The 16,952-nt window shown below is 38.0% G+C and overlaps 1 protein-coding gene across 15 annotated transcripts in view; it reads left to right on the forward strand.

Moving 5' to 3' along the window:
- ATG10 (autophagy related 10) overlaps positions 1-16,952 on the forward strand; it is a 315,713-nt gene that overhangs the window by 269,630 nt on the left and 29,131 nt on the right. The window contains exon 7 of one of the 15 annotated variants that reach the window (XM_047731008.1): positions 1,110-1,226. The exons of the other annotated variants lie outside the window; for them this stretch is intronic. Coding sequence (XP_047586964.1) covers positions 1,110-1,211 — 102 coding nt within the window. The 3' untranslated portion in view covers positions 1,212-1,226. Of the gene's footprint in view, positions 1-1,109; positions 1,227-16,952 lie in introns of those variants that run through there. 15 annotated transcript variants of the gene reach the window in all.

The raw sequence follows: 16,952 nt of genomic DNA on the forward strand, positions 1-16,952 counted from the left end.
AGAGAATCCCAGGGAGACTCCGTGCCTACTGTGGAGCCCGATGCAGACCTTGATCTCATGACTCTGAGATCATGACCTGAACCAAAATCTCTTGATTTTGATTAACTGATTGAGCCACCCAGGTACCCCAGTTCATTATATATTTTAGGTATTAACCCCTTGCAGCATATATCATTTGCAAATATCTTCCCTTCAGTAGGTTGCCTTTTTTGTTGTTCATAGTTTTGCACAGCAAATGTGCAAACGCTTTTTATTTTAGTGTGTCCCAGTGGTGGGTTTTGTTTTTGTTTTTGTTTTGTTTTGTTTTTTGCTTTTGTTTCTGTTGCCTGAGGAGACGTATCTAGAAAGAAGTTGCTACTACTGATATCAGAGAAATTACTTCCTGTACTCTCTTCTAGGATTTTTAGTTTCAGGTCTCACATTTATTTAGGTCTTTAATCCATTTTGAATTTGCTTTTCTGTATGATCCTAAGAAAGTGGTCCAGTTTCCTTCTTTTACATGTAGCTGTCCAGTTTTCCCTAGCACCATATGATGTCCCTCATATATGGAATCTAAAAAAAAGAAGAAAAAGAAACAAAGAAACAAAAAACAGAATCAGACCTGTAAATACAAAGTACAAATTGATGGTTGCTGGAGGGGAAGGTGGGGGGAGGTGACAGGCAAAATGGGTGAAGGGAAGAGAAAAGAGGGAGATAGAGGCTTCCACTTACAGAAGGAATAAGTCGTGAAAATAAAAGGCACGGCATAGATTATATAGTCACTGACGCTGTAATAGGCTTGTATGGTGATAGATGTAGTGTAGATACCTACACTTGTCGTTGGGCATAGCATAATGTATAAACTTGTCAAATTGGGATGTTGTACACCTGAAACTAACATTGTGTGGCAACTATAGTAAAAAAAATAAAAAGGGTAAGTACAGTCCAAAAATATGCTTTGAGATCACATCCATACTTTTTTGCAGTATATTGTTATAATTGTTTTCTTTTATTGTTAATTATTATTATTAATCTCTTACTCTGCCTAATTTATAAATTAAACTTTATAATTGGTATGTACATACAAGAAAAACATAACATGTAGAGTTTAATACTGTCTTTGGTTTCAGGCATCTCCTGAGGGTGTTGGAATGAATTCCCCCCCGCCCCCCGCCCCAGATAAGGGGAAGAGGCTACAGTTTAGGATTTTGAGTCTGGTTTCTTTCACTTAGCACCACTTTGAAGCTCATTCATGCTGAGGTGTGTATTGATAGTTTTAACTTTGTATTGCTGAATAGTATTCCATTGTATGAAAGTACAACATTTTGTTTATTCATTTACCAGCTAAAGGAGCTTGGGTTATTTTCACTTTTTGTCAGTTAAGAATAACACTACTGGGACGGCTTGGGTGGCTTAGTCAGTTAAGTGTCTGCCATTGACTTGGATCCTGATCCCAGGGTCCTGGGATTGAGCCCCACATCGGGCTCTGTGCTCAGTGAGGAGTCTCCTACTCCCTCTGCCCTTCACCCTGCTTGTGCTCAGTCTCTTTCGCTCTCTCTCTCTCTCTTAATTTTTAAAGAAAAAAAAAAAAAGAATAACACTACTGTATATTAACTATACTTCAATAATAATTTTTTTACAAAGAATAACACTGTTATGAACATTCATTAACATGGTTTGTTTGTTGATGAACATTTTCATTTCTCTTGGATACTTAGGAGTAAGATTATTAGTCTATAGAGTAAGTATTTATAAAAAACCACTAGACTGTTTTCTGCAGTATCTGAACCATTTTGCATTTCACGGGCAGTTTCTGAGCTTTCCACTTGTTCCATATCCTCACCAGTACTTGGTATTGTTAGTTTTTAAATTTTTTTAACCATATCAATTAGTGTAGAATAATATCACAGTATAGTTTTATTTTATTTATTTACTTAATGACATGTTACTGAGTATCTTTTTGGTGTGCTTGTTTCACATCCTGTATATTCTTTGGTGAAATATCTATTCAAATCTTTTGCCCATTTTTAAACTGGATGCTTGTATTCTCATTATTGGATTTTAAGAGTTCTTTGCATATTTCAGATACAAGCCCTTTATTAGATATGTGATATACAGACATTTTCTCCCAGTGTGTGACTTCTTTGATTCTTTTAGCAGTGTGGCTCAAAGAGCAAAAGTGTCTAAATAATACGAAGTCCAGTATATCAAAAAATATTTTTTTAAAGATTTTTTATTTATTTATTAGACAGAGAGAGATCACAAGTAGGCAGAGAGGCAGGCAGAGAGAGAGAGGAGGAAGCAGGCTCCCTGCTGAGCAGAGAGCCCCATGCGGGACTCGATCCCAGGACCCTGAGATCATGACCTGAGCCGAAGGCAGCGGCTTAACCCACTGAGCCACCCAGGCGCCCTCAAAAAATATTTTTGTACTGTACTTTTAATGTTCTATCAAATAACTCTTTGCCTAGCCCAAGATCACAAAGACTTTTTCCTAGATATTTTAAAGCTTTAATTTTTACACATATCTGTGATCCATTTTGAGTTAATTTTTGTGTAAGATATGAGTATGGGTTCAGGTTTATTTATTTATTTTTTTGCATGTGGATGCCCAGTTGGTCTGGCACAATTTGTTGAGAGATTATTCTTTTTTGATGGAGTTACCTTGTAACTTTGTCAAAAATCAATTGGCCATATATGAGTGGATCTATTTTTAGGCTTTCTTTTCTTTTCAATTGATCTATTTTTCTGTCCTTTCACCAATACCACACTGCCGTGCTTATTGTAGCTTTATATTAAGTCTTGAATTCAGAGTGTAAGTCTCTCAACATTGTTCTTCTTTTTTGAAATTGTGCCCACTATTCCTTTGCCTTTCCATATAAATTTTAGAACCAGCTTGTCAATATCCACAAGATTTGGAATTTTAATTGGAATTCTGTCTGATCTATGTAGATCAATTTGGGGAGAAATAGCATCTTAATAATAATGAGTCTTCCAATGTGTGAAAAGGTGTAACTCTGTTTTTGTATGTCCTTTTCACTTTCTTTCATCAGTGTTTTTAATAGTTTTGAGTATATAGATTCTATATGTATTTCTTAAATTTTTACCTAAATATTTCAGGATTTAATGCTATTATAATCGGTAGTTTTTTAAATTTAAAATTCCACTGTTCATTGTTATTATATAGAATTAGAAATGCAAGTAATTTTATATATTGGCCATATATCCTGAGACCTAGTTAAATTCACTTACTAGTTCTAGAAGCTTTGTTACAGTTTTGAGACTTTTCTATGTTGATAATTGTGTCATCTGTGAAAGAAGACAGTTTTCTTTTTTTCCTTTTTAACCTGTATGCCTTTTCCTCCTTTCTCTTGCCACATTACACTGGTTAAGACTTCCAGAATAATGTTGAATAGGTGTGATGAGAGCCGTGATGGCTAATTTTATATGTCAACTTGACTCGGCCATGGTGCCAAGATATTTGTCAAACATTATTCTGGATATTTCTGTAATGGTATTTTTTAGATGAGGTTCACATACAAATCAGTAGACTTTGAGTAAAGCAGGTTACCCTCCATAATGTGCGTGTGCCGCATTCAATCGGTTGAAGGCCTTAATAGAAAAAGACTGGCTTCCCCAAGCAAGAAGAAATTCTGCCAGCAAACTGCTTTTGAATTCTAAATACTCTTGCATGGGTCTCCAGGCTGATAGCCTACCCTGCATATTTTGGACTTGGCAAAGCTGCCACAATCATGTAAGCCAATTCCTTAAAATAAGTTTTTGTCTATTTATCTATCTATATCATCTATCTATCTATCTATCTAAATACACATGTGCACACACAGACACACACACACACACACTGTTGGTTCTTGATGAAATTCATTTTCTCATTTCAGATATTGTATTTTTCAAAGTTTCTACTTGGTTCTTTTTTGTTTGTGTGTACCTGTGGAGAACTTCTCTTTTTTTCATTCATTTCAAGAGTGCTTCTCTTGACCTCCTAGAGCATGTTTACAATAGCTGCTTTAATGTCTTTGTGTAATAATCCAGTATTTGGGACATTCTGGGATTGGCATCTTTTTCCTTGAGAATTGGTCAAATTTTCCTGGTTCTTGGTTTGTCAAATAATTTTGAATTATATCCCGGTCATTTGACTATTAGGTTATGAAATTCTGAGTCCTGTTAAAATTCTGAAGACAATGTTGATTTTGCTTATTTGTTTATCTTAGCAGGCTGTCAGCCCACTGAGGTTCAGACTACAAGTTCTGTCTTATCTTCTCTGAGTGGTGTTTCCAATGTCAGTTTAATTTTCCAAGCATTTGCTATGCTGCTTTGCATCTCACCTTTGCGTGCACTTCTCAGGCATTACTCTGAGACTTAAGTAATATTTTGTTTAAAGATTTTATTTATTTGACAGATAGAGATCACAAGTAGGCAGAGAGGCAGGCGGCGGAGGGGAAGCAGGCTCCCCAATGAGCAAAGAGCCCAACGCAGGGCTCGATCCCAGGACTCCGAGATCACGACCCGAGCCGAAGGCAGAGGCCCAACCCAGTGAGCCACCCAGACACCCCTTGAATAATATTTTAAGTTGCTGTTCAGTTTTCACAGTTTTTGCTAGGCTGGTTTGGATCTGTCTTGGACACAGAGGCTCCTTTTCCTGATCCTCTGTCCAGAAAAACGGAGCTTCTCTTGGAGTTCTAGCCTCTTGATGTTCATGTAGTTTTATGGAACTGAGACCACCCTAGAGAAAAAGCAGCAGGAGAGAAGAGAGAAGAAGAAAAACAAACATGTATTCCTCTACAATCTTCAAATCACAGTGTCTTCTTTTCCCAAATGCCCTGACCAGACACAGATTTTTTTCATTTGTTGTTTGTTTTTCTCCAAGTTTTAGGTTGCCACTGCAGTGCAGGTCCATGACTGGGACCACCTTTGGGCCAGGACTGTTAGAGAGCAAAAGAAGGAAAGAAAACATCAGAGGATCTTCCCCTCCCATCCCTCCATCCTCTTCAACTCAGAGAGACCCCTTTTCCTGGCTGTCTGGCCAAAGAGGGGATTATCTAAGTATTTTTGTTGTCTATAGTTCTTACGCAGTTCCACAGTGGGACAGCCCTTGTGTCAAAGCTGGGAGAGAGAAGAAGAAAAACCAGGGAACTTACTCCCATGGAAGTTTTTCTTCAAGTTTGCTACTCTTTCCAATCTGCTACTATGTTTAAGTTTTCAGAGTCCTAGGATAGCTGCTTTTTAAATTTTGGTTTTTTAGTTTTAATTAATGAGAGACATAGGTTTAGTGAGCTTACATCTTGGCTGGCACCGGAACTATAGTGCTCTTATGTTTAAGTACTATACATATTTTTTCCTATATTGCTGTGTCTTAGAAAGGCATACATTTTTGTCGTTAAACTGGAGAGTTTAGTCTGTTAACTTTTATTGTAATGGCTGATATACATCAATTTTTTTCTACATCTTATTTGTGCTTCTGTTTGTCTTACCTTTTGGTTTCCTCCTGGAATATTCTTGTACATCTTAAGGAATGATGTAACTTCTATGAGACTCTTTTTTAAAATCTCTAAAATAGAGATAAAGGGATCTAGCTAGAGTGTTATTTTAAAGATTAATAAGATAAAATATTTAACATAACTAGCACAGTCCCAGATATAGTTAATTTAATAATATTCATTGAGCACCTTGCATGTGTTTCATAGCAGAACAGATATAAATTACTGCTCTTGTGGAACTTCTACGAGGGAAGTTATCAATAAACAAAATAAATAAGTAAATTACATAGTCTGCTATGGGAAAAATAAAGCAGGGAAGGGAATATGGAGAACAGTGGTAATGTCAAAGTGGCAGTTGTAAACTGGAGAGATCTTTTCTGTATGAAAAAGTACTGCTGGGTGCCTGAGTGGCTCAGTGGGTTAAGCTTCTGCCTTCGACTCAGGTCATGATCTCAGGGTCCTGGGATTGAGTCCCGCATCAGGCTCTCCGCTCAGTGGGAAGCCTGCTTCCCCCTCTCTCTCTGCCTGCCTCTCTTCCTACTTGTGATCTCTCTGTCAAAGTAATAAAGTAATAAAAAAAAATTTAAAAAAATAGTACTGCTTTATTTTTTGCATGTTAGCACTTTATATTTATGGCACTTTATATTTATTTGTATTGCTTTATTTATTTATATACTTACTTACTTACTTACTTACTTACTTATTGGAGAGGTGGCAAGGGGCCGAGGGAGAGAGAATCTTAAGCAGGCTCTACAAACAGCACAGAGCCTTACGTGGGGCTTGATCTCACAACCCCAAGATCATGACCTGAGCTGAAATCAAGAGTTGGATTCTCAGCCAACTGAGCCACCCACACACACCTGTATAGCACTTTATATGTCATTTTGCAAAGCACGTTAATATCTCATGGTTTATTTTTATTGATTCAACAAATGTAGGCCAGGCTTGTGCTAGACTCTGTGGAGAATAAAAACAGTTGTGTATCTGTAGGAAGTCTTTAGGGCTATTTCTACATTATTTCCATGTTAGAGGAAATCACTAATACCAGTTCACTTATCTCTTTCACAAATATTTCTTGAATCTTACTGTGTACCAGATACTATAATAATTGATAGATTAGCAAGTTTGACATGTTTGTAGTCTTATGAGTCTTATAATTTAGTGATAAGACAAATGTTTAAACAAGCAGTTGCCTTTTCTTGCTCTCGTAAGGAGATGATTGGAAGGGAATGGGACTGGACAAAGGGGGCCAGTTAGGAGCAAGAAGTCACCCAAGAAAAAATGATAATGGTCTAGATTGGGGTAGAGGTATGTGGAAATAAAGAATAATACTAGAGATAAAGAGAAACTTTATTTAGGAGGTGGAATTACAGTGCTGGGGAACATGGATGATGGATGATACCACTCGCAAAGGAGGAATGAGAAGAGTTCAGTTTCCAGGATCCCAAGTTTATTAGAGAACAGAGCATACAAGACATCCAAATGCCATGTCTCTGAAATTCATGAGACATGCCAGAACTAGAAATGTGGATTTGAAAGTTATCAGCAATAAATAGTAACTGAAGGCATAGGAGTAGATGAGGTCATCTAAGCATATATAAAATGAAAAGAGAAAATGGCCTAAAAGAGAATTCTGGGGCATTCCATCACTTAAGAGGTGAGGAGAAGACTGTCTATGAAGGCCCTAAGAAAGGGTAGGCAGAAGTATAGGAGGAAACACAAGAGGTGTTGAGGCCCTGGAGCCAAGGGAGGAGTGGGTTTCAGCACTGTAGACATAGTGATATGTAGAAAAGCCAACTAAGAGAAATTGAAGTGTGCCCATTGGGTCTGCCACAAACAGGTCATTTGTGTAGCTACGGTAAGTAAACAGACTGTTGTGGTGGGATGCCTGAAAGGGGGATGAGGAAGGAGACACAAAATTAATTGTCATTAATTGGAGAGGAAGATAGGATGATTCTTGGAGAGAAAAATGGAGGGGAAAGAGGATTTTATTTTTCACTGTAGTTTATTATTTTTTTTAAGGTGGAAAAGATTTAGATATTTTAAAAACTGATAGGAAAGAGCCAATGGAGAGGGAAGATATAGGAAGAAGAGAATTGAAGGAACAAAGTCCCAGAAAAGATGGGGGTGATTGAGGGACAAGAGACGACTCTTCCTTTTTAACAGAAGTTATAAAGAACAAGATATGGTTATGGATTCAGATGTATTTTTAGTTTGGCAAGAAAAGGATATTTTATGGTTTCTATATTTTCTGTGAAGTTGGAAGCAAACTCATCTGCTGACAGAGAGGTATTTCATAGCTTTAGAAAGAATGGAGAAGATTTGACTTCCTTCCATGGGGGATAGAAGAGTAGACTAGAGAAATATGTCAGGACAGGGAGGAGGCATGGAGGGTCCACTTGAAGCAAGCCAAGTTATATGATCTCTAGCAGTGCTCAGCAGCCTGGGTGCAAGTGCAAAAGAATCAACCAAAATTGGGATTTTGCCAGGTATTAAAATGGAGAGACAGTAGGTAAGGAAATTGAGAATATTGGTTAAAAAAAAAAAAGTGATTGAAATGACTAAGAAAATAGTCTGAGTTTAAATAGGAAGAAAGGAGTGAGCTCTTGGAAAATGTGGACCAGAGGTTCCCATGAGATTAAAGACCTGAAGTCTAGGGAATCTTCTGAGAAATCTGAAAAGATAGGATGCTTTGGTCTGACAATGGTTTTAGAAGGGGCAGTGACTCCTGATGTTGATAGTGGGACTTGAGGTAGAAGAGAAGGCTGAATCAAATGCTAAAAATTTAAGAGGCTAGATCAATAAATAACAGCAATGAGAAGGAGGTGAAAGGTTTTAGAATCTAATGGCAGGTACATCAAAGATTTTTTTTTTTTACATTCTCTTATGGAAGTACAACATATATTAACAAAAGTATACCAAATCTGATATATGCAGATATTAATTTTCATGTAGTGATTTTATTTGTGTAGCCACCAGTCTTTCGAGAAATACATTTCTGAACTCTCAGAAGCCCCCACCTCATGCTTGCTTCCAATCACTTTCTTTCGCTTTTGCATAAAGAAAACCATTTTCTGATTTCTAAAACCTTGTATTAGTTTTGCCTGTTTTTTGAACTTTATATAAATGGAATCATATGCCGTGTACTATATTCTTTTAATTCTGGTTACTGAAGCACAATATTATGTTCATGAGATTAATCCATGTTGTTGCGTATAGCAGGAGTTTGGTTTTTATTGCTGTATCATACACTATTTCATTGAATGACTATACCACGATTTATTCATCTTTCTACTGTCAATAGATATATCCCTCCCCCCACAAGTTTTAGCTATGATCATTCTATGATCATGTCTTTTGATGCCTATACGTATGTACTTCTCTTAGATATATACTGAGAATAGAATTGCTGTGTCATAGTATAAATATGTTCAACTTTAATAGGTAATACCAGTTTTTCAAAGCTATTCTATCAATAGAGACTCCTGTCAGCAGCATAGGGATTTCGATTACTCCATCTTACAAATACCACTGTTTGACATTGTGGTTCTTTTAAAATTTAACCATTTTGATGGATGTGTTTTAGTATTTCATTGTGGTTTAAATTTTATTTCCCTGATAATTAATGAGGTTGATACATTCTTTTGTGAAGTGCCTGTTCAGGTCTATTGCCGTTTTTGTTTTGTTTTTTTCTCTATTGGGTTGCCTTTCTCTTACTGACTCATAGGAATATTTTGTGTATATTTTGGGTATGAACTTGGTGGGCGTATGTATAATAGATAGCTTCTCCTACACGGTAGACTGATACCTGATTTCCTTGCTGGTGTCTTTTGATAATCAGAAGTTTTTGTTTTAATGTAGTCTAATTTATGACTCTTTTCATGGCTTGTGCTTTTTGCAGACTGTTTGAGATAATTGTCTACCCCAAGGTCATGAAGGTAGTTTATGTCCGGTGCTGTTCAACAGAAATTTTTCTAAAAATACAGATGTTGGGGCACCTGGGTGGCTCAGTGGATTAAGCCCCTGCCTTTGGCTCCAGTCATGATCTTGGGGTCCTGGGATCCAGCCCCGCATCTGACTCTCTGCTCAGCAGGAAGCCTGCTTTCCCTTCTCTCTCTGCCTGCCTCTCTGCCTACTCCTGATTTCTCTCTGTCAAATAAATAAAATCTTTAAAAAAATAAAATTAAAAAAATTAAAATGCAGATGTTTTTATCTGTATTGTCCAATGCAATAGTCAGTAGACACATGTGGCTCTTTAGACGTAGAAATGTGGCTAGTGTGACTGAGGAACTGAGTTTTAAATTTTATTAAATTTTAAGAAATTTAAATAGTCACATGTGGTTGGTAATTGTGCTATTGGGCAGCTGGTTACCTAAATGCTTTATTATTTTACCTTTCAGATTATTTCTGTGAGGCTCTGGAACCGTTTTGTGTGTGTGTGTGTGTGTGTGTTTTGTGGTATGAGGTGTACAGGTCAAATTTCATTTTTTCCATATGAATATCCAGTTAGTGGCATAGCACCATTTATCAAGAAGATTGTCCTTTCCACACTACTCTGTCACCTTTGTTGCATATTAAATTTCCATATATGACTAGGTCTGTTTTTGGATTCTCTGTTTATTCAGTTGTCTGTCTTTTTGTCAGTATCACTTTATAGTAAGTCTTCATATCCAGTGGAGGAAATTGCCCAATTTCATTCTTCTTTTTCTTAGATGTTCTTGACTCTTCATTTTCATTTAAATTTTATAAGCAGCTTATCAATTTCCACAAATTCATTCTGGGACTTTGGTATTAAAGTAGATCGGAGATCAACTTGAAGTTAGTGGAAATTTTTACAATAGTGACTCTTCCAATTTGAATATGGTATATCCCTCCTTTAATTTAGTTAAAATTTTCCCTTTAATATCATTTTATAATATTCTACTTATAGGTCTGCCATATTTTTTATTGAATTTTCTTAGCTTCTTGCTTTGTGTATGGCCTTCAGTATGTTGCTAAATAGAAGTGATATGGGCATCTCATTCCCAACTTAAAGGGAAATCTTTCAATACTTCAAGCATGAGATTTATGTTAGTTTTATTGTAGGTATTCTTTATGTGATTAAGGAAGTTTCCTCCTATGCCTAGTTTACTCAGTGTTTTTGGAATGTTGAATTTTTTAATTCAAAGCTTTATCTGCGTTTTTGAGATGATCAGTGACTTCTCTTTTACTCTCTTAATATGGTAAATTACATTGATTGATTTTCAAATGTTAAATTAACCTTACATTCTTGGGGAAAAATCCAATTTGGTTTGAATGTATTTCCTCTTCACTATATTGCTGGATTTTGTTTGCCAGTATTTTGCTTAGGACATTTTCATTCATATTCATAAGAGAAATTGGCCTACAGTTTTTCTTTCTTTTCTTTTTTTTTCGGTTTCAGATATTAAGGATACATTACCTTCATAAGATGGGTTGAGAAAGGATCTTTTTTTTCCCCCCCGACTCTCTGGAGGAGTTTATGTTATCTTCATGTTATTTCTTCTTTAAATGTCTGGGAAAATTAATGAAGCATCTGGGTCTGGAGTTTTCTTTATGGGAAAGTTTTTAATAAAAGACATGATTTCTTCTATAGATGTAGTACTGTCTAGCTTTCAGTCTAATTGTGGCTCCTTTGAAGGTAGTCATTTTTTTCCTCTGGCTGCTTTCAAGATTAACGTCTTGCTTTTTTTTAGCCATTATATGTATATTTTCTAGTCTTTATCCTCCTTGAGATTCATGGTTCCCTTTAAATGTGAGGCTTGATGTTTTCCATTGGTTTTTGAAAATTTGTGGCCATTTCCTCTTTAAATATATTGCTTCTGCCCCAGGCACTCTATACTCTTTCAGTGTCTCTAATTACAGGTATTTAAACCTCTTTACCATATCATATCTATGTCATGCTCTTTTCCCTTTCATTTTGTTTTTCTGTGCTTCATTCTAGATTTTTTCCCCTGACCTATCTTCCAGTTTCCTCTGTGTAAATATGCTATGAAAGCCTTTCATTGAGATCTAAATTTGAGTTATCATATTTTCGGGTCTAGCGTTTTAATTTAGTTCATTAAAAAAAGTCCAGTTTCCTACCAGAATGCTTAAGCTCGTCCTGAATATATTAATAGAAGTCTGAAGTCCATGTCTGCAAAATTATTTGGATCATGGGGTTGTTACTATTGTGTTTTTTTCTCTTCGGTTTTGGTGAAATCTTTTCATCTATCTATATATTTAACAGCTTCTTTTTATTAGGATCCAGATGTTGTATGTATAAAACTTAGAGAGATCCTCTAAACCTCTGTGAAATGTTATTTTTCTCCAGAGAGGATTTATTTCTGCTTCAGGCAGGGAGCTAGCGTCGGGCACTAGCAATTCCTGATCACATTGATCCGGTTAAGGATTGAGATGTTTGGAAGCTAGGCTTCAGTTGCTGTAAGGACTGATCTGTTTCTAGTTCCCTTACTTTTTAAGTTTAGCCCTTCTAAATCCCATCCCAAATCCTCATGTGTTTACCAGGGACCCTCTTCCTTGGTGGACTCTGAACTCTCAGAATCAGCAGTCACAAAGGCAAAAGGCACCTCCAGATTCCAGATTCACTTTGGTGGGCTTCCTTCTCCTCTTGATTCTTTGTCCTGTAATCTCATGTTTTTGTAACTTGTGGATGCCTTCTAACAGATGTTAAATTTTTTTTTCCAGCCTGTCTAGTTCCTAGTTGGAACCATGCTGGATATGGAACTTGTTTGAGCTGGGGCTTTTTGATGAAGGTTAGGCAGGGGCTGTTTGGAATTGGCAGTGAGAAGGATTCTCCCTGCCCCAGAAGAGTTTCTACTTGAGAGAATTACGAGGAAAACAGAATCTTAAGGGGTTGTCAGATTTTAGCCAGAACAAAAGTTAAAGGCTATGTGCTGAGAAAGTTGGAGAGTTTGGAGGAGGGGAGGATCAATGTAAATTTTTTTCCCTTCTTTTTTTTCTTTAGGATGGATTGGTTGAACTAGATGACATCTAAGTTTCCATATAATTTGAAATTCTAGGATTCTATTAAATGAGCTGGGCTTCCATTCAAGTTAATTTAGAAGTTTAATTAGAACTTAAAATTTCTCCTATAGAGATAAGGAGGCTTATCATCATAAAGAAAACTTCCAGGTTTTAATTTCAGCACAATAGCTTCCAGTTGTAAAACATCGAACCAGCTTCTTTCCATAGAGCACAATGGGATTCTAAAATCTTAAGTCCAAAGGGAACCAGTTGCTATATTATCTGCTAGGAATTTTCTATTCTGTGGATCATTATATAGTGTACATTTATGGAAACTGCCTCGTTTTTTAATATCTTATAGTGTATTATGATTTTATTATTTCTTATATATAACCCACACATTCTGGATCATTCTCTACCCATGATGTAATGGCCTCCAATTATCTAACTTCTCATGGATCCTCAGACTCATTCCCTCCTGCCTTTTCTGTCCCCCAACTAAGTTTCCCACTTCTCCCTCCATGCCATACTCTTCACTGTGCTGTCTGGAATTCCTCTTCTGTGGGGGAGAGAGTTTCAATTATTCTCAGCCTTTCCAATGACTATTCTTTTCAGAAGAATTACTGTCTTTAATGGAATCTGGCTCTCTCTTCTCCTGCAGCCTTCTCTTTCTTGAACATCTCTAAGTGTCATGTGAGGCTTATGCCCCCTTCAGCTTTGTGTAAAATCTGTAGCCCCTTATGGCCAGGGCTGTTTCACCGCCCACCATCCTGATCTCTCGGGACTGCCTCTCATTGCCATATTCATGTATTCCTGCTCCAGCAGCTCCCAGCTGCACTGAGTCCTTCCGTTCACTTACTCATTTGCTTTTTACACTCACCACCTCTGTACCTAAACATTCTCTATAGCGTGTGTAGGCTCTATGACCCAGGTCAGCACTCCTTCTCTTCCAAACCCTTTAATATCCTACATCTCTCTCCTGTTGTGCTCATCTTCAAGCAATTGAACATCTCTGGGGGGGAAAAAGTCACACAGCCATATTGTTGGAGCCCACTTCAAACTGATGACCACAAATCTGAAAAGGACACACAAGATGGCCGGGTCATTCAATGCCATTCCTCTGGTATATTCACTTTCCTACTCCCCTATTTCACACCTTTTCCTCTCATGGCTCAAGCTCCTCTTCCCTGCCTCAACGCCCACCGCCCCCCCCCCACAGTGAGAATAAACGCAGTCAGGTGAGTGCCATCTCATTTTCTTAGCATGAATCCTCAAGCCTACCAACATCTGTACACTGATACTCCACCTTTATTACTATTACTGTGGGGAAAGTGAACCTGCCCCTTTCCAGTCACAACCCCTACCTTGTGGCCTGGATCTTCTTCCTTCTCAGGGAAGTGACTCCCACAGGAATGCCCTTCCTCTCTTACATCACCATGTCTTCCTGCTATGGGGTCCTTCCCATTGCTATATTAGCACCCTTATTATCGCCTAGCTTGGAAAACTTTCCCTTCGGAGATTATGAAGAGGAAATCCATAGACAGGTACAAACAAGCATGTTAGATATTTGAAAAGATATTCAAGCCTACTCATACAAAGAAGAACGAAAATTACAACTACACTGTCTTGTCGTTTTTAACCTACCATATTAGCAAAGATATAAAAGTTTGAAAACACATAGTACTGAGACGAGTATGGGATGAAACAATATTTTCATACTGCACTATTGGGAGTAAATAAGTACAACCTCAGTGGACATCAATTTGACAATATCTAGAAGAATTACTAAATTTATATGCCCTTAGACCCAGCAATCCCACTTTTTTTTTTTTTTTTAAAGATTTTATTTATTTATTTGACAGACAGAGATCACAAGTAGGCAGAGAGGCAGGCAGAGAGCAGGGTGGGGAAGCAGGCTCCCTGCTGAGCAGAGAGCCCGATGCGGGACTCGATCCCGGGACTCTGGGATCATGACCTGAGCCGAAGGCAGAGGCTTTAACCCTCTGAGCCACCCAGGCTCCCCAGCAGTCCCACTTCTTGAGTTAATCCTTGTTAGACCTGCCAGTGCTAGAGTGCCCCCAGGGCTTAAGAGACCTTCTGTGTCTGCTTTTTCTTTCTAAGTGGTTTTATCCAGTTCCATGTCTTTTATATGCCACATATGCCATATCTTTTATATGCCAGCAACTCAAGTTCCATCTTCAGCCTGGAGATTCCTGTGCAGTCCAGACTAATTTATTTAAACTGTCTATGTGGTAGTTTCATGACATCACAAAGTTAAAGTGGCCCGAATAGGATTGATGTTGTTCCTCCCTAGTCCCTAGTCCCTAGTCCCTAGTCCACTCCTCCCCTCATCAACCCTTTTTCCTTTCAATCAATGATTCCACTATTCTCTCAGTTTCTCAGGCCAGCAAACAGACAGTAACTAATGACGTATGTGATTCCACTTAGTCCTGAACTTTTTGTCTTTATTTATTCCTTGGCGTCATTCCATTTGTACCTCACCTTAACTCAAAGACATTGAATTTGCTTCTCACTGTCCCATCTCTGTTTCATACTTTACCTTTGGACTTGAAACAAGTTCTCATCTTCCACACTTGGAGTTTGGTATCTCCTGACCATGGTTTTAACTTTTCATCTCTCCCCTCCCTTCTGACTGCTTCTCCCAGTCCTCCTTGGCGACCTTTTTCCCGCTCTGGCCACCACCTTACTTAAGCTCTTTGGGCAAAACTCAGAGAATGCTAACCAGTTAAGTGGCTAATAGGGAAAACTTAGAGTGTCCGTGTATTAATTTATAACTATGACAAAAGAAGGTGAGAGCTCATGTTAGCTGATCAGCATCGAGGGAGATGACTGGAAGCTATCTTATAATGCAAGTATTCGCCAGTGAACCTAGAAGCACGGCAAGGAGAGTTTGATTACTTTAAAGGCAACATCTAGCCTGGTGTGGCCACCTCCACCACGCATATTCCTGCTGGTTAGACTAGTCCCTTTGTCTGTCATCTGCCCCAGTAAAATGTAGAGTTTGTGATAGCAGGGTCCATACCTTTTGGGCTCGCCCTTAAATCCAGTGCTTAGCTCGTGGATTAATCCTCCTAGAATTCTCTGTCCTGGACAGTGCTACATGAACACTGCCAAAGTCTGCTCTCTGACTTCCATTTTCTCTGCTCTCTGCTAATTCTTTCTTTTATGTTGATACATTCCTATGAATTATTCAAACCAGAGTTGTGTTCTCGCCACTTAGATACTGTCTTTTAAGGTAACTTTTGATAACAATTGATCCCAAACATTTGGAGTTGATTTCACAGTTTGATTATGAGGTTCTGTCTCACTGTCACTTTGTCCCTCCTCAACTACTCCTTGACCTAATTGTGCTTCCAAAAGCTAGAAGAGTGAAATGTCTGCTCATATCTATGGACCTCCATGTGGTAATCTTTGAATGCTACTTTGTAATCCACAGATATTTAAATATGAATGACTTAAGATGTTTCTAAAAATGTAATTGATCTTCAGGAGTACAGATTTACCACCAAAAGAATGTGCCACAAAATCTGAAGGCAATGTGAATATAGTTGAGTTTTTTGACAGGTGAGACTAGAACAAAAAACAAGGCATGACAATGAGCTAAATGTATGATATTTTGTAAGCCTGATAGGAATAATTTAGTAGAAGCAGATGAAGACTAGTAATTTATGAAAGATATGAAGTTGCATTGTTGTCGCAACAATTATAATTGGGCTCCAATTATAATTACTATTATGATTAGACTAATGGGGTAAGTTTTTTTTTTTAATAGGAGAAAAATTTATTCAAGACCTGTTCTTATCCTTCATGTGTAAAAGAATCTGAGTAATAAAGTGTCACTACCTGCATATTCAGAGCTCTTGTATCTGAGAAGACTGTTGGCCCCTCAGAACAGGGGATGATTGCCCAGCCCAGGCTATAATTTACCAACGGCCTTCTATGGGAGAGCGTATCCCTGAGGCCAAGGGCCCTTTCATCACCTTCGGTAAACACTGATCAAAGTTCCTGTGGAGAACCAAATGCAAAGTGACAGTCAGGGAAGGGCATACAGGGCAGGCTTCTCCTGGGCCCAGAGGACAAGGACCACATGTGTTCCATTCTCCACAGCATTCCTAGAATCTAGCCAAGTGCCTGGCATATGAGAGGCTCTTATAAATATTTACTAAATAGTATGAATCATGACACTAGGCATTTTAGAGCGTTTATTTGTTACTTATTGCTGTACAAAAAATTACCCCAAAATTTAGTGGCTTAAACCACTTATTATCTTCCAGCTTCTGTGGGTAAGGGAAACAGGCACGGCTTAGCTGGGTCCTCTGGCCCTGGGTTTACTCCCTGCACTGCTGTCATGTCAAAGTTCAGTTGGGAAGGATCCACTTTCTGGCTCACTCATGTGACTGTTGACAGGACTCAGTTCCTCACTGCTGTTGGATGAGGCCTCATTTGGTTCCTTGCCATATGAGTCTCTCCATA

The sequence above is a fragment of the Lutra lutra genome, chromosome 5, assembly GCF_902655055.1.
Source record: "Lutra lutra chromosome 5, mLutLut1.2, whole genome shotgun sequence".
In the NCBI taxonomy this organism is placed as follows: domain Eukaryota; kingdom Metazoa; phylum Chordata; class Mammalia; order Carnivora; family Mustelidae; genus Lutra; species Lutra lutra.